This window comes from Pristiophorus japonicus, chromosome 15 (genome assembly GCF_044704955.1).
Source record: "Pristiophorus japonicus isolate sPriJap1 chromosome 15, sPriJap1.hap1, whole genome shotgun sequence".
Taxonomy (NCBI): domain Eukaryota; kingdom Metazoa; phylum Chordata; class Chondrichthyes; family Pristiophoridae; genus Pristiophorus; species Pristiophorus japonicus.
The window spans coordinates 137,676,108-137,701,358 of NC_091991.1; the positions used below are offsets into that span (position 1 = coordinate 137,676,108).

The 25,251-nt window shown below is 47.1% G+C and overlaps 1 protein-coding gene across 5 annotated transcripts in view; it reads right to left on the reverse strand.

Moving 5' to 3' along the window:
- Positions 1-25,251, reverse strand: part of dnah3 (dynein axonemal heavy chain 3) — a 292,437-nt gene that overhangs the window by 44,237 nt on the left and 222,949 nt on the right. For all 5 annotated transcript variants that reach the window (XM_070900963.1, XM_070900965.1, XM_070900961.1 and 2 more), the window contains one exon: positions 316-498. In XM_070900963.1, coding sequence (XP_070757064.1) covers positions 316-498 — 183 coding nt within the window. The remainder of the gene's footprint in view (positions 1-315; positions 499-25,251) is intronic.

The window sequence follows — 25,251 nt, forward strand, 5'->3', positions numbered from 1 at the left end:
ATGAAATATAATAAGGCTAAACACTAATTCATGCAGCATTATGCAGTAACAGAAACCAGGTTCTATATCAACATTTAATTACATTTTTCATTATTATAGCAATACCCTACGAGCTATTTGTGGTATACAGTCCCTTTAAATGGCTGCGCAGCCCATTCATATTTTCGCGCATGCGAGGTTCATCATACAAAAGCCGGCTGCGCAGCTTAGCTGGACCATTGCCTCGGAGATAATTTGAAAAATCCCAGTTAAGATCAGCATTGCTGTGAAAGAATTTAGGAAAAATTGGTGACAGGAAGGCTTACTGTGTTGTACCTTAATTTCTTGTGCAGCCGCTGCAGCCTCATTAGCCACTACTTCATCTGCTGCAACCAACTCCCTTTTGGCATCAACCTCAACCGTTTCTTCTTCAATTTTTATCATCATCTTATCAGTCTCATAAGAAGTCTTAATCAGCTCTGGCTGCAGGTCTGTTAGCTCCTTCTGCATTACGGACACCTAATGGTGAATCACAATTCTATATATTACCAATTGTTATTACAATGCAACTGATTGAAAATAGCCATGTAAACTGTTAATTTGGTCAAAAATAATTGAGTATCTTATACCGAAATATCCTCTCTAGTGAAGACAGATGCAAAGTACTCATTTAGTACCTCAGCCATGCCCTCTGCCTCCACAAGAAGATCACCTTTTTGGTCCCTAATAGGCCCCACGCTTCCTTTGTCTACCATTTTACTATTTGTGTTTATTAAAGATTTTTAGGTTCCCTTTTATGTTAGCCGCTAATCTATTCTCATACTCTCTATTTTCCCCTCATTCCTTTTTAGATCTCCTCTGTAATTTCTATACTCAGCTTGGTTTTCGACTGTATTATGAACCTTACAATTGTCATAATTCTCCTTTTTCTGTCCCATTTTAACCTCTGTATCATTAGTTACCCAGGAAGCTCTAGCTTTGGATGCCCTTCCTTTCCCCTTCATAGGAATATGTACGGATACAGTAACCTAGTGGTTATGTTACTCATCTCCTAATCCAGAAGCCTGGACTAATGATCTAGAGACAGGAGTTCAAGTTCCACCAAGACAGCGGGGGAATTTAAATTCAGTTCAATAAACCTAGTATCAGTACTTGTCGGATTGTCATAAAACCCCATCTGGTTCACTAATGTTCTTTAGGGAAGGAAATCTGCCATCCTTACCCAGTGACACCAGACCCACAGCAATGTGTTTGGCTTTTTCAGAGGGCAGTTAAGAGTCAATTAGTTGTATCAAACAAAAAACTATAAGAATAAAATTGAATGGACCACTAAGACAAGACAAAGGCATACCCAGCCCAGTCAACCCTGTAAAGTTCTCTTCTGGGGACGTGTCAAAATTGGGAAAGCTAACCCACAGACTAGCCATCTGTCAAACAGCTGGACATAGGCATACTCATGGAATCATACCTTTCAGCCAACACCCCAGACTCCTCCATCCCTGCAAATATCCTGTCCCACTGGCAGGACAGACCCACCAGAGGAGGCAACACAGCAGTAGTATACAGTCGGGAGGGAGTGACCCTGTAAGCTCCCAATATTGATGCCTGACCTCATGAAGTCTCATGGCTTCAGGTCAAACATGGGCAAGGAAACCGGCTGCCTTCTCTCAGCTATTGAATCAGTACTTGTTTAACACCACTTGGAAGCACTGAGCGTAGCAAGGGTACAGAATGTACTGTGGGTGTCCATCACCAAGAGTAGCACCACCACTGACTGAGCTGGTCGAGTCCTAAGAGATGTCCACTGCCAGACTGGGCCTGAGGCACATGGTGAGAGAACCAACATGAGGGAAAAATGTATTTGACCTTGTCCACCAATCTACCTATCGCAGGTGCATCTATCCATGACAGTATTGGTAGAATGTGCTGTAAACCAACAATACCTCAGTCCTTTGGAGACAAAGGGCTAGACTTTCCATTGGTATTGCTATTGATATTTCCGACTTTAGTGATTGTCTCACTTTTCAGAACCGCCGGAATATCGGCCATTTTAAAAAACGCTTGTTTCACCTTTTTAATTTGGACGATAGCGGTAGCGATATGAAATGGGCGATAGCGATGTATTCAGTGGTGCAAGGCCGGCATCCATTGCCACGGCCGTTATGCACATGCACGTTTTTTTTTCAGACAATTAACTTTTCCTGCGATACGGGAGGTCAGAGGTCATATGCGCATGCTCAGAAGACAAAGGGAGAGAGAGAGCGCATTTTGTCTTTTGGACCTGGCATTGAAGGTTGTGTAACTCGAGACTGAGAGAATACTGATCTGATAATCTATTTCCATTTTTTTTGAAAAATAAGTATGAAGAATCCGGAATGAGTGATGTTGATGAGATAGCAGATGTGGGTGAGGAGAGTGATTTGGCGGAGGTTGGAGGGAGGAGGGCAAAACGCTTCTCCAATGAGGCGAACGCAGCCCTGGTTCACGAGGTGGAGACTCGGTGGGGCCAATTAACCCGGGGTGGGCGTTGGAAACACTCCCCCCTCTCTCGTATACCAAAGAACCTGGGCAGAGATCAGCAAGGTTATTTCCTCGGCGGCCCACGATGTTAGAGAGCCAAGCCAGTGCCGCAAGTGCTGGAACAACCTGTTTCGGTCTGCAAGAGTATTAAATTTATAATTGTAATGACGCACTGACTTATTAATTAAAATGTAAATCTGTCAGATTGTAATTAAGCTGGGTTGTCTTGGTGTCATGCATTAGTTCCTAACCACGATCTTATTAAATTTCTTCTCTGAACGTAGATGTTACAACCATGCATCAATTGCAAACAAACCGTATTGTCATATAACTTTAAAAATGAATAGCATGCGCGATGACTAATTGTGGATTATATCTGTGTGTTCCATTATAGTACCTAAGCAATTAGTTTATGCCATGCTCTTGTCACCTTTGCAGAAGAAGATATCTAAGAATCGCGCTGAGCATAGGTGAACAGGAAGAGGGCCTGCTGATTTGTACCTTCTCACCGACCTGGAGGAGTGGGCCACAGCCCTTGTCGGAGCGCATAATCGTTCGACCACCCATGGTGGTGCAGATCCCATTATTGCTCCACGTGAATAATGTATAAATCATTGGTAATTTAAAGTAATTTAATTACATTTAAGTATATGAATGATGTAATGTTATGTAATTAATGCTGAGATCATGAAATCTTATTGTAATGCCATGCAGCTTCTGCACTCTCTTGTAAATTATATGTAACATCTATCGGTGATATTTATTGCAGTAGTGTTGCTCCTCATACATATGCCTGTGCAGCGCAAGCATTCTCATGTCATCCTGGCCTCCCCTTCTCTTCTACTAACCTCAATTATGTTTTCTAGTTCCCCAGGCGCATCGCAGGAACGTGGGTTCCCTGGAGCGTCACCTCTTTTAGTACAGGTCCTCCTAACTACAGGTGACGAGACCACGGAAGGAGATGATGAGCCTCAACCGTGCTGCTCAGCGCAGGTTGAGATGGCAACTCAAGGGTCTAATGTATCTGTGGCTATGTTCTCATCAACGGAAGAAGTAGCGGGGCCAAGCGGCTTGCAGCAGGGCACTCAGAATGATCCAGTGCCTATGCCAACCCCGCGGAGGTTGGTTTGGCGAGGTAGGCGTGCGCAACAGGTGGATGTAAACCTGGACATGGTCTCACTGTCAAGGGCGAGCGTCGACATTGGTCGAGAGCACCTCCAGGGGATTGGTGGGTTGACCAGGTCGGCACGTATCTCGGGGGCCATGGCACAGAAGGTTGCGGCAATGTGGAGAACATCAGAACATTAGAAATACGAACAGGAGTAGACCATATGGCCCCTCGAGCCTGCTCCACCATTCAATAAGATCATGGCTGATCTGATCATGGATTCGGCTCCACTTTCCCGCCCGCTTCCCATAACCCCTTATCCCCTTATCGTTTAAGAAACTGTCTACTTCTGTCTTACATTTATTTAATGTACTAGCTTCCACAGCTCTCTGAGGCAGCGAATTTCAGATTCACAACCCTCTGAGAGAAGAAATTTCTCATCTCAGTTTTAAATGGGCGGCCCCTTATTCTAAGATCATGCCCTCTAGTTCTAGTCTCCCCCACCAGTGGAAACATCCTTTCTGCATCCATTTTGTCAAGCCCCCTCATAATCTTATACGTTTCTATAAGATCGCCTCTCATTCTTCTGAATTCCAATGAGTAGAGGCCCAACCTACTCAACTTTTTCTCATAAGTCAACCCACTCATCCCCGGGATCAACCTAGTGAACTTTCTCTCAACTGCCTCCACAGCAAGTATATCCTTTCGTAAATATGGAAACCAAAACTGCATGCAGTATTCAGGTGTGGCCTCACCAATACCCTGTACAGCTGTAACAAGACTTCCCTGCTTTTATTACTCCATCCCCTTTGCAATAAAGGCCAAGATTCCATTGGCCTTCCTGATCACTTGATGTATCTGCATACTATCCTTTTGTGTTTCATGCACAAGTACCTCTAGGTCCTGTTGTACTGCAGCACTTTGCAATCTTTCTCCATTTAAATAATAACTTGCTCTTTGATTTTTTTCTGCCAAAGTGCAGGACCTCACACTTTCCAACATTATACTCCATTTGCCAAATTCTTGCCCACTCACAGCCTCCTGCAGCCTCCTTATGTCCTCCTCGCACATTATCCTTCCTTCCATCTTTCTATCATCAGCAAACTTGTCTATGTTACATTCAGTCCCCTCTTCCAAGTTGTTAATATAGATTGTAAATAGTTAGGGTCACAGCCCTGATCCCTGCGGCATCCCACTCGTTACTGTTTGCCAACCAGAGAATGAACCATTTATCCCGACTCTCTGTTTTCTGTTTGTCAGCCAATCTTCTATCCATGGTAATATATTACCCCCAACCCCGTGAACTTTTATCTTATGCAGTAACAGCCAACTCCGTTGATGCCATGTGGCAGGCGATGGTTTCAGGATATGGCACTGCACCCCAAGGTGCCATACCACCTATGCCGACAGATGCAAGTCAGGAGGAAGCAGTTGCTTCTGACTCGGAAGATGTTTCTTCAGAAACGCCTTCTCCAGCTTCCCAAGATTTGACTCTGCCACTGTTACCCATCCACCCAACCACCCACACTAGTAGCGCTCGAGGTGCCCTGCTGCAAGATGGTTTGGTGTTAATGCGGGCAGAAGAAGGAGCATGTGGAAGGGGGGGTTTAAGACCAGGGTGGATAAAGTCAGAGGGAACCGTGGCCGCAGGTAGGATATTTTGCATGGTTGGGGGGGGGGGGGGTCCTTATTCTTGTTATTAAATTGTTGACTGTTGTGGGGGGGGGGGGGGGGGGGCGGTGGTTGGTGTTGGAGTTATTATTGTTATTAAAAATGTGTTGACTGTTGGAGGATGGGGGGGTGTGGATGGGTGTTTGTGTCCTGTTATATTTTAATTGTTATTGAAAAATTGTCGTGGGAGTTAGTTATTAAAAATTTGTTGACTGTTGGGGGGGGGGGAGGGGGAGATGGGTGTTAATATTTAATTTTTTATTTAATGTGTGTGTTTTTTCACTTCTAGTTTGTTTTAAAAAAAATGTAAAACATTTTTTTAAAGTGTTAAATTATTAAAGATTTTTTATTTAACTTGCAATTGTTCTGCAGTGTCTTCTAATAACAGAAGGTTAAACATCAATACAAGGGTTGCAAACATAGGCCAGGCAAGGATGAAACATAACGTAACGCAACTATAACTGTCACCAATGTAACTTCACGCAAAGCATTCATTTATGAGCTGCTGACGCAACAGTCTTGCAGCTGCGTAACTACCACGGGGCTTTTCTTGTGGTGTGGGGGGAGGGGTTGGGGGCATGGGTTCATCGCCAGGCTGATTGTCCTCCCGGAGGTCCTCGCCGTCCTCCCCTCTCTCCTCTCTCCTGCAGTGGACCGGCAGTCCTATCTGGCAATTCTTGTCCCCTCCTGATAGCCAAGTTATGCAACATGCAGCACACCACAATGAACTCAGTGCCCTGCTCAGGGTGGTATGTAGGTTGCCTCCTGAGTGGTCCAAGCATCTGAAGCACTGTTTCAGCACTCCAATTGTCTTTTCGACGATATTGCATGTTGCTATAAGGCTTTCGTTGTAGTGCTTCTCGGCTTTGGTCTGAGTCTTTCGAAGGGGGTTCATTAGCCAGGTGGCAAGGTCATATCCTTTATCCCCCGGCATCCAGCAGTGACCTTGTGGCTGACTCTTAAACAGGTCAGAGACAGTGCTCTCACACAAGATGTGCGCATCATGAATGCTACCTGGAAAACTTGCATTTACTGCCGTGATTATTTGCTTGTGGTCAACAACGAACTGCACATTCAGGGAGTGAAATCCCTTTCAGTTACGGTAAACCTCTGCATCCTCTAAAGGTGATCGCAGGGCGATGTGCGTACAGTCTATTGCACCCTGCACCTTGGGGAAGTTTGCTATTCTCGAGAACCCCAAAGCCCTCTCACTCTGTGTCTCCCTGGTCATAGGGAAGTTTATAAAGTCCATCCTACATGCATAAAGGGCTTCAGTCCTGTCGAATGCAGCAAATGTTGCCAGCTGAGGCCTGAAAGAAGCCCGATTCATAGAAGGAAAGTGCCGAAGTAACCTTAACCTCAATGGGCAGTGCGGTCCTGATGGTGCTGGTAGTCTGCAGACCTCCCTTAATTAGCTGGCATATCTCACTGATAACCTCTTTTCGGAAGCGCAGCCTTCTAACGCACGAGTTATCGGACAAGTCCAGGTACGATCGCTTATCCCTGTAAATGCATTGGGTGTAACATCTCCTCCTCCTCAGCAGTCTGCCACCTCTTTGATTGAGCACATAAAGCTCTTCAATGAACCTTCTCCCTTCTCTATTCTGCAACATGTGAGTAGTCATCAATACTGGCTGAGAAATTACAGGCTCCATTAATATAAATGCCTGAAAATATCTTAAAATTCTTACCACCCTCCCTCATTAGCTGAGGGAGGGTAGTAGGTGGTAATCATCAGGAGGTTTCTTTTCCTGTGCTTGACCTAAAGCCATGAAACTTCATTGGGTGTGGATTCAATGTTGAGTACTCCCAGGGCCACTCCCTCCCGACTGTATACCACTGTGCCGCCACCTCTGCCAGTAGGACAGGACATACCATGGGATTGTGATGGAGGAGTCTGGGATATTGGCTGAAAGGTATGATTCTGTGAGTATGACTATGTCAGGCTGTTGCTAGACTAGACTGTGGGACAGCTCTCCCAATTTTGGCACGTCCCCAGATGTTCATGAGGGGGACCTTGCAGAGTCGACTGGGCTGGATGTGTCTTTGTCATGTCCATAGCCAATGCAGAGGTTGTAGCCGGGTTTATTCTTATGATTGTTTTTTTGTAGTGGTTTGTTACAACTGAGTAGCTTCCTAGGCCATTTCAGAGGCAGTTAAAAGTCAACCACATTGTTGTAGTCTGGAGTCACATATTGGCCAAACCAGGTAAGGACGGCAGATTTTGTTCCCTAAAGGACATGACTGAACCAGATGGGTGTTTATGACAATCTGATAGTTTCATGGTCATCATTACTGATACTAGCTTTTTATTCCAGATTTAGTTAATTAACTGAAGACTTGTGCTCCAGAACTAGCCGTGCCTCTAGCTAAGCTGTACAGCTACAATATTGGCATCTACCTGCCAATGTGGAGAATTGCCCAGGTATGTTCTGTCCACAAAAAGCATAACAATCCAATCCGGTCAAATAGCACTCCATCAATCTACTCTCAATCATCAGCAAAGTGATGGAAGGGGTTGTTAACAGCGGCTTTTACTCACCACTAACCTGCTCACCGATGCTCAGTTTGGGTTACACCAGGACCACCAACATCCTGGGGGTCATCATTTAACCAGAAACTTAATTGGACCAGATACACAAATACTGTGGCAACAAGAGCAGGTCAGAGGCTGGGTATTCTGCGGCAAGTGTCTCGCCTCCCGACTCCCCAAAGCCTTTCCACCATCTACAAGGCACAAGTTAGGAGTACGATGAAATACTCTCCACAGCTCCAACAACACTCAAAAAGCTCAACACCATCCAGGACATAGGCGGCCCGCTTACCCCATCCACCACTTTAAACATTCACCGCCCCCCACCGGCGTACCGTGGCTGCAGTGTGTACCCTCTACAAGATGCCCAGCAGCAACTCGCCAAGGCTTCTTTAACAGCACCTCCCAAACCCGTGACCTCTACCACCTAGAAGGTCAAGGGCAGCAGGCGCATGGGAACACCGCCATCTCCAACTTACACAACATCCTGACTTGGAAATATATCCCCATTTCTTCATCGTCACTGGGTCAAAATCCTGGAACTCCCTCCTCAACAGCACTGTGGGAGTATCTTCACCACACGGACTGCAGCGGTTCAAGGTGGCGGCTCACCACCACCTTCCAAAGGGCAATTAGGGATTGGCAATAAATGCTGGGCTTGCTAGCGACGCCCACATCCCATGAACGAATAAAAGAAAAGACTAAGATAGTAACAGTGTAAGGGGCAAAGAGGGGGAGGAATTCCTGAAATGTGTACAAGACAACATTTTTAATCAGTGTGTTTCCAGCCCAATGAGGAAGGAAGCAGTGCTGGGTTGAGTTCTGGGGAATGAAGTGGGGCAAGGAAAGCATGTTTTAGTGGGAGAGAATTTGGGGAACAGTAATCATATCAGGTTTAGAATAGTTATGGAAAAAGACAAGGTACAATCAAGCATAAAAATACTTAACTGGAGGAGGGCTAATTTCAAGGAGTTGGAAAAGGATCTGGCCCAGGTGGATTGGAGTCAGAAATTGGTAGGCAAAACAGTGATTGAACAATGGATGACCTTTAAAGAGGAAATAGTTCTGCCAGCATTTATTGCCCATCCCTAAGTTGCCCTGAAGAAGGTGGTGGTGAGCCGCTTTCTTGAACCCCTGAAACCCGTTTAGTGAAGGTACTCCCACAGTGCTGTTAAGTAGCAAGTTCCAGGATTTTGACCCCGCGATGATGAAGGAACGGTGATATATTTCCAAGTCAGGGTAGTGTGTGACTTGGACATGTGTTCCCGTGCAGCTGCTGCCTTGTCCTTCCACAGGGTAGAGGTCGTGGGTTTGGGAGGTGCTGTCGAAGAAGCCTTGGCAAGTTGTTGCAGTACATCTCATAGATGGTAAACACACTTCAGCCATGGTGGACCAGTGGTGGAGGGAGTGAATGTTTAAGGTAATGGATGGAGTGCCAATCAAGCAGGCTCTTTTGTCCTGGATGGTGTTGAGCTACTCGAATGTTGTTGGGGCTGCACTTATCCAGGCAAGTGGAGAGTTTTGAATCACACTTCTGAGTTGTGCTTTGCAGATTGTGGAAATGCTTTGAGGAGTCAGGAGGTGAGTCACTTGCTGCAGAATACCCAACCTCTGACCTGCTCTTGTGGCCACAGTATTTACATGGCTGGTCCAGTTAGGTTTCTGGTCAATGGTGACCCCCCCCTGCCCCAAAGATGTTGATGGTGGGGGAATTCAGCGATGGCAATATCGTTGAATGTCAAGGGGTGGAGGTTAGACACGCGCTTGTTGGAGATGGTCATTACCTGGCATTTGTATGGCGCGAATGTTTCTTTCCACTTATCAGCCCAAGCTTGAATGTTATCCAGGTATTATAGCATGCAGGCATCATTGCTTTATTATCGAAGGAGTTGCGAATGGCACTGAACACTGTGCAATCATCAGTGAACATCCTCACTTTTGACCTTATGGTGTTAGGAAAGTAATTGATGAAGCAGCTGAAGGTGGTTGGGTCTTGGACACTGCCCTGAGGAACTCCTGCAGTGATATCCTGGGGCTGAGATGATTGACCTCCAACAACTGCAACCATCTTTCTTTGTGCTAGATATAACTCCAGCCAGTGGAGAATTTTCCCCTTGATGCCCATTGACTTCAGTTTTACTAGTGGCCCTTGATGCCACTCTTAAGTCAAATGCTGCCATGATATCAAGGGCAGTCTCTCTCACCTGACCTCTGGAATTCAGCTCTCTTGTTCATATTTAGACCAAAGCTGTAATGAGGTCTGGAGCAGAGTGGTCCTGGCTGAACCTAAACTGGGCATCGGTGAGCAGGTTATTGGTGAGTAAGTGCCGCTTTATAGCACGGTCAATGACACCGTCCCTCACTTTGTTGATGATGGTAATTGGCCAGATTGGATTTGTCATGCTTTTTGTGGACATGGCATATCTGGGCAGTTTTCCACATTGTTGGATAGATGCTAGTGTTGTAGCTGTACTGGAACAGCTTGGCTAGAGGTGCAGCTAGTTCTGGAGCACAAGTCTTCAGCACGACAGCCGGAATGTTGTCACGTAAAGTCACTTGAATTGGTTGAAGACTAACTTCTGTGATAGTGGGGACCTCAGGAGGAGGTCGATATGGATCATCCTCTCAGCACTTCTGGCTGAAGATGGATGCAAACACTTCAGCCTTGTCTTTTGCACTCATTTGCTGGGCTCCGCCATCATTGAGGATAGGGATATTCATGGAGCCTCCATCTCCCGTCAGTTGTATAACGGTCCATCACCATTCAAGACTGGATGTGGCAGGACCACATAGCTTTGATCTGATCGTTGATTGTGGGATCACTTAGCCCGGTCTATAGAGTGCTGCTTCCACTTTTTAGCATGCATGTAGATCTGTGCTGCAGCTTCCCCAGGTTGGCACCTCATTTTTTAGGTACACCTGGTGCTGCTCCTGGCATTCTCTTCTACACTGCTTATTGAACCAGGGTTGGTGGTAATGATCGAGTGCAGGATATACCCAGCCATGAGGTTACATATTGTGGTGGAATACAATTCTGCTGCTGCTCATGACCCACAGCGCTTCATGGATGCCCAGTTTTAAGCTGCTAGATCTGTTCTGAACCTATCCCATTTAGCACGGTGGCAGTGCCTCACAACTTGATGTAAGATGTCCTCAGTGTGAAGCTGGGACTTCGTCTCCACAATGACTGTGCGGTGGTCACTGTGGACTGTGCTGTCATGTACAGATGCATCTGCGACAGGCATATTAGTGAGGACAAGGTCAAGTGGGTTTTTCCCCTCATTTTCGTTCTCTCACCACCTGTTGCAGGCCTAGTCTTGCAGCAATGTGCTTCAGGACTCGGCCAGCTCGGTCAATAGTAGTGCTACCAAGTCACTCTTGGTGATAACCATTGAAGTCTACCACCCAGAGTACAACTTGTGACAACTTGTGCTTGCAGCTCACTAACCTTATTTATCATGCCCTGTGCATTTACATACATGATCTACAAACCCATCTTCGACTGCCTTGCATTTTCCCCCTATCTGATCCCTCCTATTTATGTGCCAGCCATGGCTTAGCTGGTAACACCCTCGACTTTCATGTTAGAAGGTTTAAATCCCAGTCCAGAGACGATAGCGCAAAAAAAAAATCTAGGCTAACACTCCAGTGCAGTACTCAGTCTTTCGGACGAGATATAAAAGATCCTGTGGCACTATTTTGAGCAGGGAAGTTATCCCCGTTGTCCTAGCCAATATTTACCCCTCAATCAACTTCACTAAAACAGATTATTTTATCATTATCAGAGCAAGAGTTTCGATAGGTGTATAGAAAGGAAAAGAGTGGCTAAAGTAAATGTTGGTCCCTAAGAGGACAAGACCAGAGAACTAGTAATGGGGAACATGGAGATGGCAGAAACTCTGAACAAATATTTTGTATCACTCTTTACGATAGAGGACACTAACCAAATTCCAACAGTGGATAGTCAAGGGGCTATGGGGGGGGGCAGGGTGGTGGGGTGGGGTGGAGGAACTTAACACAATCACAATCACTAAGGAGGTGGTACTCAGTAAGATAATGGGACTAAAGGCAGGTAAATCCCCTGGAGCTGATGGCTTGCATCCTAGGGTCTTAAGAGAAGTAGCGGCAGGGATTGTGATGCATTGGTTGTAATTTACCAAAATTCCCTGGATTCTGGGGAGGTCCCAGCAGATTGGAAAACTGCAAATGTAATGCCCCTATTTAAAAAAGGAGGCAGACAAAATGCAGTTAGCCTAACATCTGTGGTTGGGAAAATGTTGGAGTCCATTATTAAAGAAGCAGCAGCAGGACATTTGGATAAGCAAAATTTAGTCAGACAGAGTCAGCATGGATTTATGATGGGGAAGTCATGTTTGATAAATTTGCTGGAGTTCTTGGAGGATGTAACAAACAGGGTGTATAAAGGGGAACTAGTGGATGTGGTGTATTTGGACTTCCAGAAGACATTTGGCAAGGTGCCACATAAAAGGTTACTGCACAAGATAAAAGTTCACGGGGTTGGGGTAATATATTAGCATGGATAGAGGATTGGCTGACTAAGAGAGACAGAGAGTCGGGATAAATGGTTCATTCTCTGGTTGGCAACCAGTAATTAGTGGACTGCCGCAGGGATCAGTGCTGGGACCCCAACTATTTACAATCCACATTAATGACTTGGAAGAAGGGACTGAGTGTAACGTAGCCAAATTTGCTGACGGTACAAAGATGGGAGGAAAAGCAATGTGTAAGGAGGACAAAAAAAAATCGGCTAAAGGACATAGACAGGCTAAGTGAATGGGCAAAATTTTGGCACATGGAGTATAATGTTGGAAAGTGTGTGGCAGAAAAAAAATCAAAGAGCAAGTTGTTATTTAAATGGAGAAAGATTGCAAAGTGCTGCAGTACAGCGGGACCTGGGGGTACTTGTGCATGAAACACAAAAGAATGGTATGGAGGTACAGCAAGTGATCAGGAAGGCCAATGGTATCTTGGCCTTTATTGCAAAAGAGATGGAGTACAAAAGCAGGGAAGTCTTGTTAAAGCCTGCAAGCTATTGGTGAGATCACACCTGGAATACTGCGTGCAGTTTTGGTTTCCATATTTACGAAAGGATATACTTGCGTTGGAGGCAGTTCAGAGAAGGTTCACTCGGTTGATTCCAGGGATGAGGGGGTTGACTTATGAGGAAAGGTTGAGTAGGTTGGGCCTCTACTTATTAGAATTCAGAAGAATGAGAGGTGATCTTATCAAAACGTATAAGATTATGAGGGGGCTTGACTGGGTAGATGGATGCAGAGAGAATGTTTCCACTGATGGGGGAAGACGAGAATTCGAGGGCATGATCTTAGAATAAGGGGCCGCCCATTTAAAACAGAGATGAAGAGGAATTTCTTCTCTGAGGGTTGTAAATCTGTGGAATTCACTGCCTCAGAGAGCTGTGGAAGCTGGGACATTGAATAAAATTAAGACAAAATCGACAGTTTCTTAAACGATAAGGGGATAAGGGATTATGGGGAGCAGGGGGGGGGGAGGGAAGTGGAGCTGAGTCCATGATCAGATCAGCCATGATCTTATTGAATGGCGGAGCAGGCTCGAGGGGCCGCATGACCTACTCCTGTTCCTATTTCTTATTACTGTTTGTAGGAGCTTGCTGTGCGCAGATTGTCTGCCATGTTTCCTACATTACAACAGTGACTACACTTCAAAAAGTACTGCATTGTCTGTAAAGCGCTTCAGAATGTCCGCTGGTCATAAAAGGTGCTATACTCATGCAAGTCTTTCTTTTTTCTGAACTGTTCTTTATTCTAGTGCGATTTGCCTCTCCTAGTCCTCTGTGCACCATAATTCTCCTCTCTAATTACAGGTTATTCCACCCTTCCTCTCTCATGTGTACGTTCCTTTTCTTGTATTCCTATAATTTTTCTCGTTCTAATGAAGGGTATACAATTAGAACATTAATTGGTCTGTTCTCTACACACATGCTGATTGACCTGTTATGTGTTTCCAGCATTTTATGTTTCTGTTTCTTTTTTGCTTTTATGGCCCAGAATTCACTGGAATGGGGCATCTTGTGGCGTGCCCTGTAAGTTTGACTTTTTCCCTCACCCTTCAGCTCAAAATGTTTGAGGGCAAGGGCAACGGGGCATCTGAAAGTTTTGTCTATCTCGTTAACCAGTAGGATTTAAGAATTGAGAAAGAAATAGAGCAACAATAGAGAAGAAAATAGGGTAAATTAAGAGTCAAATCAGATACAGAAAGAGAAATAAAAAGAGGGAAAGATTGGATTAAGAAAGAGAGAAAAAAAGAGACAGAAAGGAAAAGTAATAAAAAAAAGTAAACATATTGGGCTGCATTTTCGGTTGTTTAACGCCTCAGTTAGTAGCCAGAGGGGGCGTCATTGGGAGCGTAAGTGGTTACTGACCGGGAGCGCAGTTTTTAGCCCCCACTACCGAAAATTCATTGGAGGCTCACCGGGACGCAAACCAATAGTGCCTGGCTGCTGATGATCAGTGCGATCCTGACGTCAGTCCTGGTGCAACGCCTACGCTTGCGCCCCGGTGGGTAAATTAGGTGCGGCTGCCTCATTTAGCAGCAGCCAAGAACATCTGGAAAATAAATTTGTACAGGCTTGGAGTCGTTGGGCTAGATTTTAGGCTTTTATGTTTTCGGGGCGAAAACGGAGGCAGAGAGGGAAAGTTACAGGTCGGGAATAGTTTGCGCTTTAGTATGGAGGCGTCGGCATCTGGGCCCTGCGTCAGGGGGCGTAGCGCTCAGGGAGGCGTTGTACACTTTTTGTGATGCAAGGATGGGAAACTCGCAAACTAAAGAGCCTGGCCATGTGCACTCCGAGAGAGACCTGGGGGGTGGGGGAAACTGTAAAAAAACACAAAAAATATTCTCAAAACAACGCCACAACACAAATCGCTAAAAAAATTAAAAGAACAAACACTCGCACTTACCTTTGGAGTACTTTACCCTCCTCTGCGCCGCCGGCTATGCTGGACGCTCTGATTTCAAAAGCGGTCATTTGCACTTCTGGCCGGACTGATCGGGCAAAAGTCAAAACTCCTGCTGGTGTCGCAATGAGAGGCTTGCACATCCGGTAGTGCTGCTCAGCAAAACCGGACCGGAGGATCGTGACGGAGTACAGGAGACCTCAATGCCGCCTTTCACGCCGCTCCGAGGTGAAACCCAGAGCGCAAAGGACCGGAAAATCCAGCCCGTTTAACTAGTGGCTACTTAAAGGGATGAGGAAGTGCTTCCGTCGGAGGTCACAATCAGTGCAATATTTACGCACAACACGGTGGTGAGCTTCCAAGTTTGCAGTGGCAGACAGACATACCAGTTCAGCTTGAGGGAAACTGATTTTTAAAATTTTAATGGGGGCATCACTAGTGCACCAGTATTCCATTCTACATGCTCTAGCAAGGCATAGTGAAGACAGAATGGCTGTTGGCCATGTCGGCGGCCGAAGGAGGAGAGCCCCTAGATGTAGGGGCAGGAGGCTTTACCGACGGCAACGCTCATACCTGGACCTCCCCAAGGAGCAGTGTGTCAGAAGGCTGCGCTTCCGAAAGGAGGTCGTTACAGAGATATGCCATCTCCTGCAGGAAGACCTGCAGCCTCACAACGGGACCAGGACTGCGCTGCCCGTCACAGTGAAGGTCACGGTGGCACTCACCTTCTATACCTCCGGCTCCTTCCAGGCTGCATCAAAGGATATATGCAGCGTCTCTCAGTTTGCAGCACATTGTTGCAACTACGACGTCACACAGGCTCTGTACACCCGTCGAATGGACTTCATTACCTTCCCAATGACCAGGGAGAAACAGGACGAGCACGCATGCGGGTTTGCCAGGATAGCGTGCTTCCCAAGGGTCCAAGGAGCATGTCTTGGTCTTGCGAGCACCATTCCAGAATGCAGAGGTCTTCAGAAACAGAAAGGGATACCAGTCCCTGAATGTGCAGCTGGTGTGCGACTAGCCCATCCTCGCAGTCAATACTCGCTATCCTGGAAGCGCACATGATGCCTTTATCCTGCGGGAGAGCACTGTACCTCGACTGTTTCAGCCACTACGGCAAGGCGAGGCTAGCTGTTCAGGGACAAGGGATACGGCCTGGCCATCTGGCTAATGACCCCACCCCCCCACCCCCTTCATAGAGCAGACAATAGTGGTGCTGAAACAGTGATTCCGATGCCAGGACTGCTTTGGATGCAGTTTTCAATACTTCCCTCAACAGGTTTCACGATTCATTGTGGTGTGCTGCATGCTGCTCAACTTGGCCATCATGAGGGCCCACCTCAGCAGGACAAGAAGGAGGAAGAGTTGGAGGAGGAACAGGAGCCTGCCGACGGCCCTAATGTCCAACAAGACGACGACGACCAGCAGCAGCCACAGAGGAGGCAGCATGCCAATGTTGGCGGCGGCAAGGCTATTCGGTGGAGGCTCATAAGGGAGCGTTTAGCTTAAATGGAGGGAGCTGGGGGATGCAGCTAATAATGACCGCGCACTGTGACACGATAAGGCCACATCTCTGTTACAAATCAGCAGTCATACACCAGAGGCTGAAGGAAATGGTCAAACTTACACTTTAATTGCAACACATCCCTCCACCAACAGCCCCCCACCCCCGCCAACTCCCTCAAATGAACAAAATGGAGCACCTGCCCCTTTAAATTATACAACATATGAATAATATATCCACCATGATGTAAATGGGACCCATGGGGGATACCTTTAATCAGTGTGTTTTCTGTTATGTATGTAAACTTTATAATAGTGTAAGACTTGCCACAAAGGGGCACACCTGTTGGAGACCCAAAGGTGACCTGCACACCTCGTGCAAGCAAGAATAAAAGGTTGTCTGCCATGCTGCTTCTTCACTCTGGAGTTTGATTAAAAAGACTAAGGTCACATCAATTTGAGCTTATAGCATACAGTCTTGTGGAGTTATTCATAAGAACATAAGAATATAAGAATTAGGAACAGGAGTAGGCCATCTAGCCCCTCGAGCCTGCTCCCCCATTCAATAAGATCATGGCTGATCTGGCCGTGGACTCAGCTCCACTTCCCCGCCCGCTCCCCGTAACCCTTAATTCCCTTATTGGTTAAAAATATATCTATCTTTGACTTGAATACATTCAATGAGCTAGCCTCAACTGCTTCCTTGGGCAGAGAATTCCACAGATTCACAACCCTCTGGGAGAAGAAATTCCTTCTCAACTCGGTTTTAAATTGGCTCCCCCGTATTTTGAGGCTGTGCCCCCGAGTTCTAGTCTCCCCGACTAGTGGAAACAACCTCTCTGCCTCTATCTTGTCGATCCCTTTCATGATTTTAAATGTTTCCATAAGATCACCCCTCATCCTTCTGAACTCCAAGGAGTAAAGACCCAGTCTACTCAATCTATCATCATAAGGTAACCCCCTCAACTCCAGAATCAGCCGAGTGAATCGTCTCTGTACCCCCTCCAAAGCCTGTATATCCTTCCTTAAGTAAGGTGACCAAAACTGCACGCAGTACTCCAGGTGCGGCCTCACCAATATCCTGTACAGTTGCAGCAGGACCTCCCCGCTTTTGTACTCCATCCCTCTCGCAATGAAGGCCAACATTCCATTCGCCTTCCTGATTACCTGCTGCACCTGCAAACTAACTTTTTGGGATTCATGCACAAGGACCCCCAGGTCCCTCTGCATCTCAGCATGTTGTAATTTCTCCCCATTCAAATAATATTCCCTTTTACTGTTTTTTTTCCCCAAGGTGGATGACCTCACACTTTCCGACATTGTATTCCATCTGCCAAACCTTCGCCCATTCGCTTAACCTATCCAAATCTCTTTGCAGCCTCTCTGTGACCTCTACACAACCCGCTTTCCCACTAATCTTTGTGTCATCTGCAAATTTTGTTACACTACACTCTGTCCCCTCTTCCAGGTCATCTATGTATATTGTAAACAGTTGTGGTCCCAGCACCGATCCCTGTGGCACATCACTAACCGTCGATTTCCAACCCGAAAAGGACCCATTTATCCCGACTCTCTGCTTTCTGTTAGCCAGCCAATTCTCTATCCATGCTAATACATTTCCTCTGACTCTGCATACCTCTATCTTCTGCAGTAACCTTTTGTGTGGCACCTTATCGAATGCCTTTTGGAAATCTAAATACACCACATCCATCGGTACACCTCTATCCACCATGCTCGTTATATCCTCAAAGAATTCCAGTAAATTAGTTAAACATGATTTCCCTTTCATGAATCCATGCTGCGTCTGCTTGATTGCACTATTCTTATCTAGATGTCCCGCTATTTCTTCCTTAATGCTAGTTTCAAGCATTTTCCCCACTACAGATGTTAAACTAACCGGCCTATAGTTACCTGCCTTTTGTCTGCCCCCTTTTTTAAACAGAGGCGTTACATTAGCTGCTTTCCAATCCGCTGGTACTTCCCCAGAGTCCAGAGAATTTTGGTAGATTATAATGAATGCATCTGCTATAACTTCCGCCATCTCTTTTAATACCCTGGGATGCATTTCATCAGGACCAGAGGACTTGTCTACCTTGAGTCCCATTAGCCTGTCCAGCACTACCCCACTAGTGATAGTGATTGTCTCAAGGTCCTCCCTTCCCACATTCCCGTGACCAGCAATTTTTGGCATGGTTTTTGTGTCTTCCACTGTGACGACCGAAGCAAAATAATTGTTTAAGGTCTCAGCCATTTCCACATTTCCCATTCTTAAATCTCCCTTCTCATCTTCGAAGGGACCAACATTTACTTTAGTCACTCTTTTCCGTTTTATATATGTGTAAAAGCTTTTACTATCTGTTTTTATGTTTTGCGCAAGTTTACCTTCGAAATCTATCTTTCCTTTCTTTATTGCTTTTTTAGTCATTCTTTGCTGTTGTTTAAAATTTTCCCAATCCTCTAGTTTCCCACTAACCTTGGCCACCTTATACGCATTGGTCTTTGATTTGATACTCTCCTTTATTTCCTTGGTTATCCACGGCTGGTTATCCCTTCTCTTACCGCCCTTCTTTTTCACTGGAATATATTTTTGTTGCGCACGATGAAAGAGCTCCTTAAAAGTCCTCCACTGTTCCTCAATTGTGCCACCATTTAGTCTGTGTTTCCAGTCTACTTTAGCCAACTCTGCCCTCATCCCACTGTAGTCCCCATTGTTTAAGCATAGTACGGTCGTTTCTGACACAATTTCCTCACCCTCCATCTGTATTACAAATTCAACCATACTGTGATCACTCATTCCGAGAGGATCTTTTACTAGGAGATCGTTTATTTTTCCTGTCCCATTACACAGATCTAAGATAGCTTGCTCCCTTGTAGGTTCTGTAACATACTGTTCTAAGAAACAATCCCGTATGCATTCTATGAATTCCTCCTCCAGGCTACCCCGTGCGATTTGAGTTGACCAATCGATATGTAGGTTAAAATCCCCCATGACTACTGCCGTTCCTTTTTCACATGCCTCCATTATTCCCTTGATTATTGCCCGCCCCACCGTGAAGTTATTATTTTGAGGCCTATAAACTACGCCCACCAGTAACTTTTTCCCCTTACTATCTCTAATCTCCACCCACAATGATTCAACATTTTGTTCATTAGAGCCAATATCGTCTCTCACAACTGCCCTGATATCATCCTTTATTAACAGAGCTACCCCCCCTCCTTTCACTTCTTGTCTATCTTTCTGAATTGTCAGATACCCCTGTATGTTTAATTCCCAGTCTTGGCCACCATGCAACCATGTTTCTGTAATGGCCACCAAATCATACCCATTTGTAATGATTTGTGCCGTCAACTCATTTACTTTATTTCGAATGCTGCGTGCATTTAGGTAGAGTGTTTTAATCCTAGTTTTTAAACCATGATTTTTAGTTTTGACCCCTCCTACAGCCCCTTTATATTTCGTGGCCCTTTTTGTTTTTTGCCTTGGGTTTCTCTGCCCTCCACTTTTACTCATCTCTTTTTTGTCTTTTGCTTTTGTCTCCTTTTTGTTTCCCTCTGTCTCCCTGCATTAGTTCCCATCCCCCTGCCATATTAGTTTAACTCCTCCCCAACAGCACTAGCAAACACTCCCCCTAGGACATTGGTTCCGGTCCTGCCCAGGTGCAGACCGTCCGGTTTGTACTGGTCCCACCTCCCCCAGAACCGGTTCCAGTGCCCCAGGAATTTGAATCCCTCCCTGCTGCACCACTGCTGAAGCCACGTATTCATCTGTGCTATCCTGCGATTCCTACTCTGACTAGCACGTGGCACTGGTAGAAATCCCGACATTACTACTTTTGAGGTCCTACTTTTTAAATTTAGCTCCTAGCTCCTTAAATTCGTCTCGTAGGACCTCATCCCTTTTTTACCTATGTCGTTGGTACCAATGTGCACTACGACAACTGGCTGTTCTCCCTCCCTTTTTAGAATTTCCTGCACCCGCTCCAAAACATCCTTGACCCTTGCACCAGGGAGGCAACATACCATCCTGGAGTCACAGTTGCGGCCGCAGAAACGCCTATCTATTCCCCTCACCATTGAATCCCCTATCACTATCGCTCTCCCACTCTTTTTCCTGCCCTCCTGTGCATCAGAGCCATCCACGGTGCCATGAACTTGGCTGCTGCTGCCCTCCCCTGATGAGTCATCCCCCTCAACAGTACTCAAAGCAGTGTATCTGTTTTGCAGGGGGATGACCGCAGGGGACCCCTGCACTACCTTCCTTGCACTGCTCTTCCTGCTGGTCTTCCATTCCCTAGCTGGCTGTGGACCCTTCACCTGCGGTAAGACCAACTCGCTACACGTGCTACTCACGTCATTCTCAGCATCGTGGATGCTCCAGAGTGAATCCACCCTCAGCTCCAATTCCGCAACGCGGTCCGTCAGGAGCTGGAGGCGGATACACTTCCCGCACACGTAGCATTTTCCATAACATAACATGAACATAACATTTTCCATTGGCATTTCACACCCCTCTGCCTCACCTCCCTCCTTAATGGTTCCTCAGTATTGTGTTCCTAACACAGATGAAGCTGCACACAGGGAGGTTAAAGTAACAGTGATCTCAGTCTTTAATAAGACACTCCAGAATGAGGAACAGGCCTTAGGGGCTGGCTTATATACAGTGCTTCCAAGGGATGCTGGGATCCCTTGGGACTTCAGGGGATGAGCTACCTGGTGGCGGAACATAGGAGTGCATGCTTTACACATACACAACATCACTACCCCCCTGCCCCCCCACCCCCAAAGTCAAAGTGAAAATTATTTACAAGGCGGTCGGGAGCCTCTCTTTCCCTGGTGGACCGCCTCGGTACAATTGTCTGTTCTGGTGTGTTGGCTGTGCCCTTGCTGGGCTGGCGTGTTGTTGGCCCTGCAGGGCTGCTAGGTGAGCCTGGCCTTGCTGGGCTGTTGGGCGTGATGGGTTCGATTTCCTGGTCTGGCGTGGTGTCATTGATCCTTTGGGTGTGTGTTGTGGGCTCGAAAAAGGTGGTGTCTGCTGTGGGTTGTTCAGGGCAGTCTGTGAACCGCAGCCTCGTTTGGTCCAGGTGCTCTTTGCAAATTTGGCCATTGTCTAGTTTGACCACAAACACCCTATTCCCTTCTTTAGCTATCACAGTGCCCGCAATCCACTTGGGACCACATCCGTAGTTTAGCACATGCACAGGGTCATTCAGATCAATTTCCCGTGACATAGTGGCGCGACCATCATTTACATTTTGTTGCTGCCACCTGCTCTCTACCTGATCATGCAGTTTGGGGTGAACCAGCGAGAGTCTGGTTTTAAGTGTCCTTTTCATGAGTAGCTCAGCCGGGGGCACCCCTGTGAGCGAGTGGGGTCTCGTGCGGTAGCTGAGCAGTACTCGGGACATGCGTGTTTGGAGTGAGCCTTCTGTGACTCGTTTAAGGCTCTGTTTGATGGTTTGTACTGCCCGCTCTGCCTGCCCATTGGAGTCTGGTTTAAATGGGGCCGAGGTGACATGTTCGATCCCATTGCGGGTCATGAATTCTTTAAATTCGGCACTGGTGAAACATGGCCCATTGTCACTGACCAGTGTGTCAGACAGGCCGTGGATGGCAAACATGGCCCTCAGGCTTTCAACGGTGGCGGTGACGGTGCTTCCCGACATTATTTCACATTCAATCCATTTTGAAAAAGCATCCACCACCACCAGGAACATTTTACCGAGAAACGGGCCCGCATAGTCGACATGGATCCTCGCCCATGGTCTGGAGGGCCTCACTGGGCGCGTTGCTCAACAGGACTCTTAAGTCAGAGTTGATACCAGGCCACCGCACGTGGGATCTGGCTATCGCTTTCATCATTACTATACCCGGGTATGTGTTGTGGAGATCCGAGATGAACGTCTCCCTGCCCTTTTTTTGGTTGCGCTACGCGGTTACCTCACAACAGGCAGTCTGCCTGAATGGACAGCTCGTCCTTTCGCCACTGGAACGGCTTGATTGGCTCTTGCATTTCAACAGGGATACTGGCCCAGCTCCCATGCAGTACACAGTTTTTTTTACTCGGGACAGCAGAGGATCTTGGCTGGTCCAAGTCCTAATCTGGTGGGCCATGACAGGTGATTTATCATTTTCAAACGCTTCCATGACCATCAACAAGTCTGCTGGCTGCGCCACCATCAACAAGTTTGCAGGCTGCGCCATTTCCACCCCCGTGGTGGGCAATGGTAGCCGACTAAGAGCATCCGCACAGTTCTCGGTGCCTGGCCTGTGGCGGATGGTATAGTTATACGCTGATAGCGCGAGTGCCCACCTTTGTATGCGGGCTGAGGCATTAGTATTTATCCCCTTGTTTTCAGCGAACAGGGATGTGAGGGACTTGTGATTGGTTTCCAGCTCAATTTGAGGCCAACAGGTACTGATGCATTTTCTTTACCCCGAACACACACGCTAATGCCTCTTTCTCAATCATGCTGTAGGCCCTTTCGGCCTTGGACAAGCTCCTGGAAGCATAGGCGACAGGTTGCAACTTCCCCGCAACGTTAGCTTGTTGTAATACACACCCGACGACGCAACACATGCTAGCACAAGTCTTTTACATGGGTTATACAATACAAGCAGCTTGTTGAAGCATGAAATGTTTCTGGCTTTCTCAATAGCAATTACTTGTTTTTTTTCCCCGATACCCAGTTCTCACCTTTGCGCAATAACACATGTAGGGGCTCTAAAAGGGTGCTTAACCCCTGTAGGAAGTTACCAAAATAGTTGAGGAGTCCCAGGAACGACTGCAGCTCCGTGACCTTCTGTGGCCTGAACGCGTTCCTGATAGACGCCAAGACAGAGACTGTGGGCCTAATGCCGTCCACGGCGATCTTTCGCCCCAAAAACTCCACTTCTGTTGCTATGAAAAGGCATTTCGACCTCTTCAGCCGCAGTCCTACGCGATCCAGTCGCTGGAGGACCTCTTCCAGGTTTTGTAGGTGCTCGGCGGTGTCCCGACCCGTGACCAATATGTCGTCCTGAAAGACCACCGTATGTGGTACCGACTTGAGTAGGCTCTCCATGTTTCTCTGGAAGATCGTTGCAGCCGACCGAATTCCAAACAGGCATCTGTTGTAGATGAGCAGTCCCTTGTGTGTGTTGATGCAGGCGAGGCCTTTCGAAGACTCCTCCAGCTCCTGCGTCATGTAGGCCGAAGTCAGGTCGAGCTTGGTGAACATCTTGCCTTCTGCCAGCGTCGCAAATAGGTCGTCTGCCATAGGTAGCGGGTATTGGTCCTGTAGCGAGAAACGATTATTAGTTACTTTATAATCGCCGCAAATCCTGACCGTGCCATCACTTTTGAGTACTGGATCAATCAGGCAGGCCCACTCGCTGAATTCCACTGGGGAGATGATGCACTCGCGTTGCAGCCTGTCCAGCTCGATTTCCACTCTCTCTCTCATCACGTGAGGTACCACTCGCGCCTTGGGGTGAATGGGTCGTGCCTCTGGGACCAAGTGGATCCGCACCTTCGCCCTGGAAAAGTTTCGAATGCCTGGCTCAAAAAGGGAAGGAAATTTGTTAAGAACCTGGGTACATGAGGCCTCATCGACATGTGATAGCGCTCGGATGTCATCCCAGTTCCAGCAGATTTTGCCCAGCCAGCTCCTTCCAAGCAGTGTGGGGCCATCGCCCGGTACAATCCAGAGTGGCAGTTCATGCACCATGCCCTCATAGGTGACCTTGACCATGGCGCTGCCCAGGACAGTGATAAGCTCTTTGGTGTACGTTCTCAGTTTCGTGTGGATGGAGCTCAGGGCTGGTCTGAATGCCTTGTTGACCACAGTCTCTCAAACATCTTTTTACTCATGATAGATTGGCTAGCGCCAGTGTCCAGTTCCATAGCTACGGGTAAGCCATTCAATTTTGCGTTTAGATTTATAGGTGGACATTTAGTTGAAAATGTGTACTTCAGCATCTGCCTCCTCTCTCTGAGGCTTGAAATTGCTTTGATCCACCATGGACCGATCTTCCCCTGCCACGTGGCGGTTAGCAGGTTTTGCAAAACTTGCAGCTCGTTTGCAAGCTCGTTGGAGGTGCCCCATTGTTCCACAGCTCTTGCAAACATACCCTTTGAAGCGGCATGAATAGGTTGAATGGAAGCCTCCACAACGCCAACAAGGTGTGAATTGCCTTGCATTCATTCTTTGTTGGGGACTCATCTGGGTCACCTGAGGCCTGCTGGCAGTTGCAGACTCGTGGGTTCTGCCCTGTACATTTCTGCTCACAAACACAGTTCCAGTTAATTTATGAACATTGCTAGCACTTGTGTGCTGAGAGATTTGTTTGGTGTTATCACTGGTGGATATAAACGCCTGTGCTATTGCAATGGCCTTACTGAAGAGATAGTTATTGTGTTCCTATCACAGATGAAGCTGCACACAGGGAGGTTAAAGTAACAGTGACCTCAGTCTTTAATAAGACACTCCAGAGTGAGGAACAGGCCTTAGGGGCCGGCTTATATACAGTGCTCCCAAGGGATGCTGGGATCCCTTGGGACTTCAGGGGATGAGCTCCCTGGTGGCGGAACATGGGAGTTCATGCTTTATACATACACACACTCAGTGCCTGCAGCAAGGCCGCTTGAGGGCTGCTGTGTGTCTGCGAAATGCAGGTTAGATGGCCTCGGAGAATCCCCTTGATCCGCTGTAGGCATGGAGGGCCCGACTGCTAACTGCACCGCCTCAAGATGGGCGGCAACAGTGTGGGATGGCTGGGGTGTAGGCCGTGTCGGGTACAAAGGCGGACTGGCAGTGGCAAGAGTCGAAATGCTGTCATTGTGAGGAAGGACAGCACCTTCCATTTCCAGCGGCACACTATCACTAGTCCAGGGTGGCGCCAGATCATCAGGGGCAATATGTACCCCAATAGATTGCTGACCTGCTGTGGCACCGTCTGATCCCCGTGTGGGGAAAACAGAAGATAGTGGCAGACAC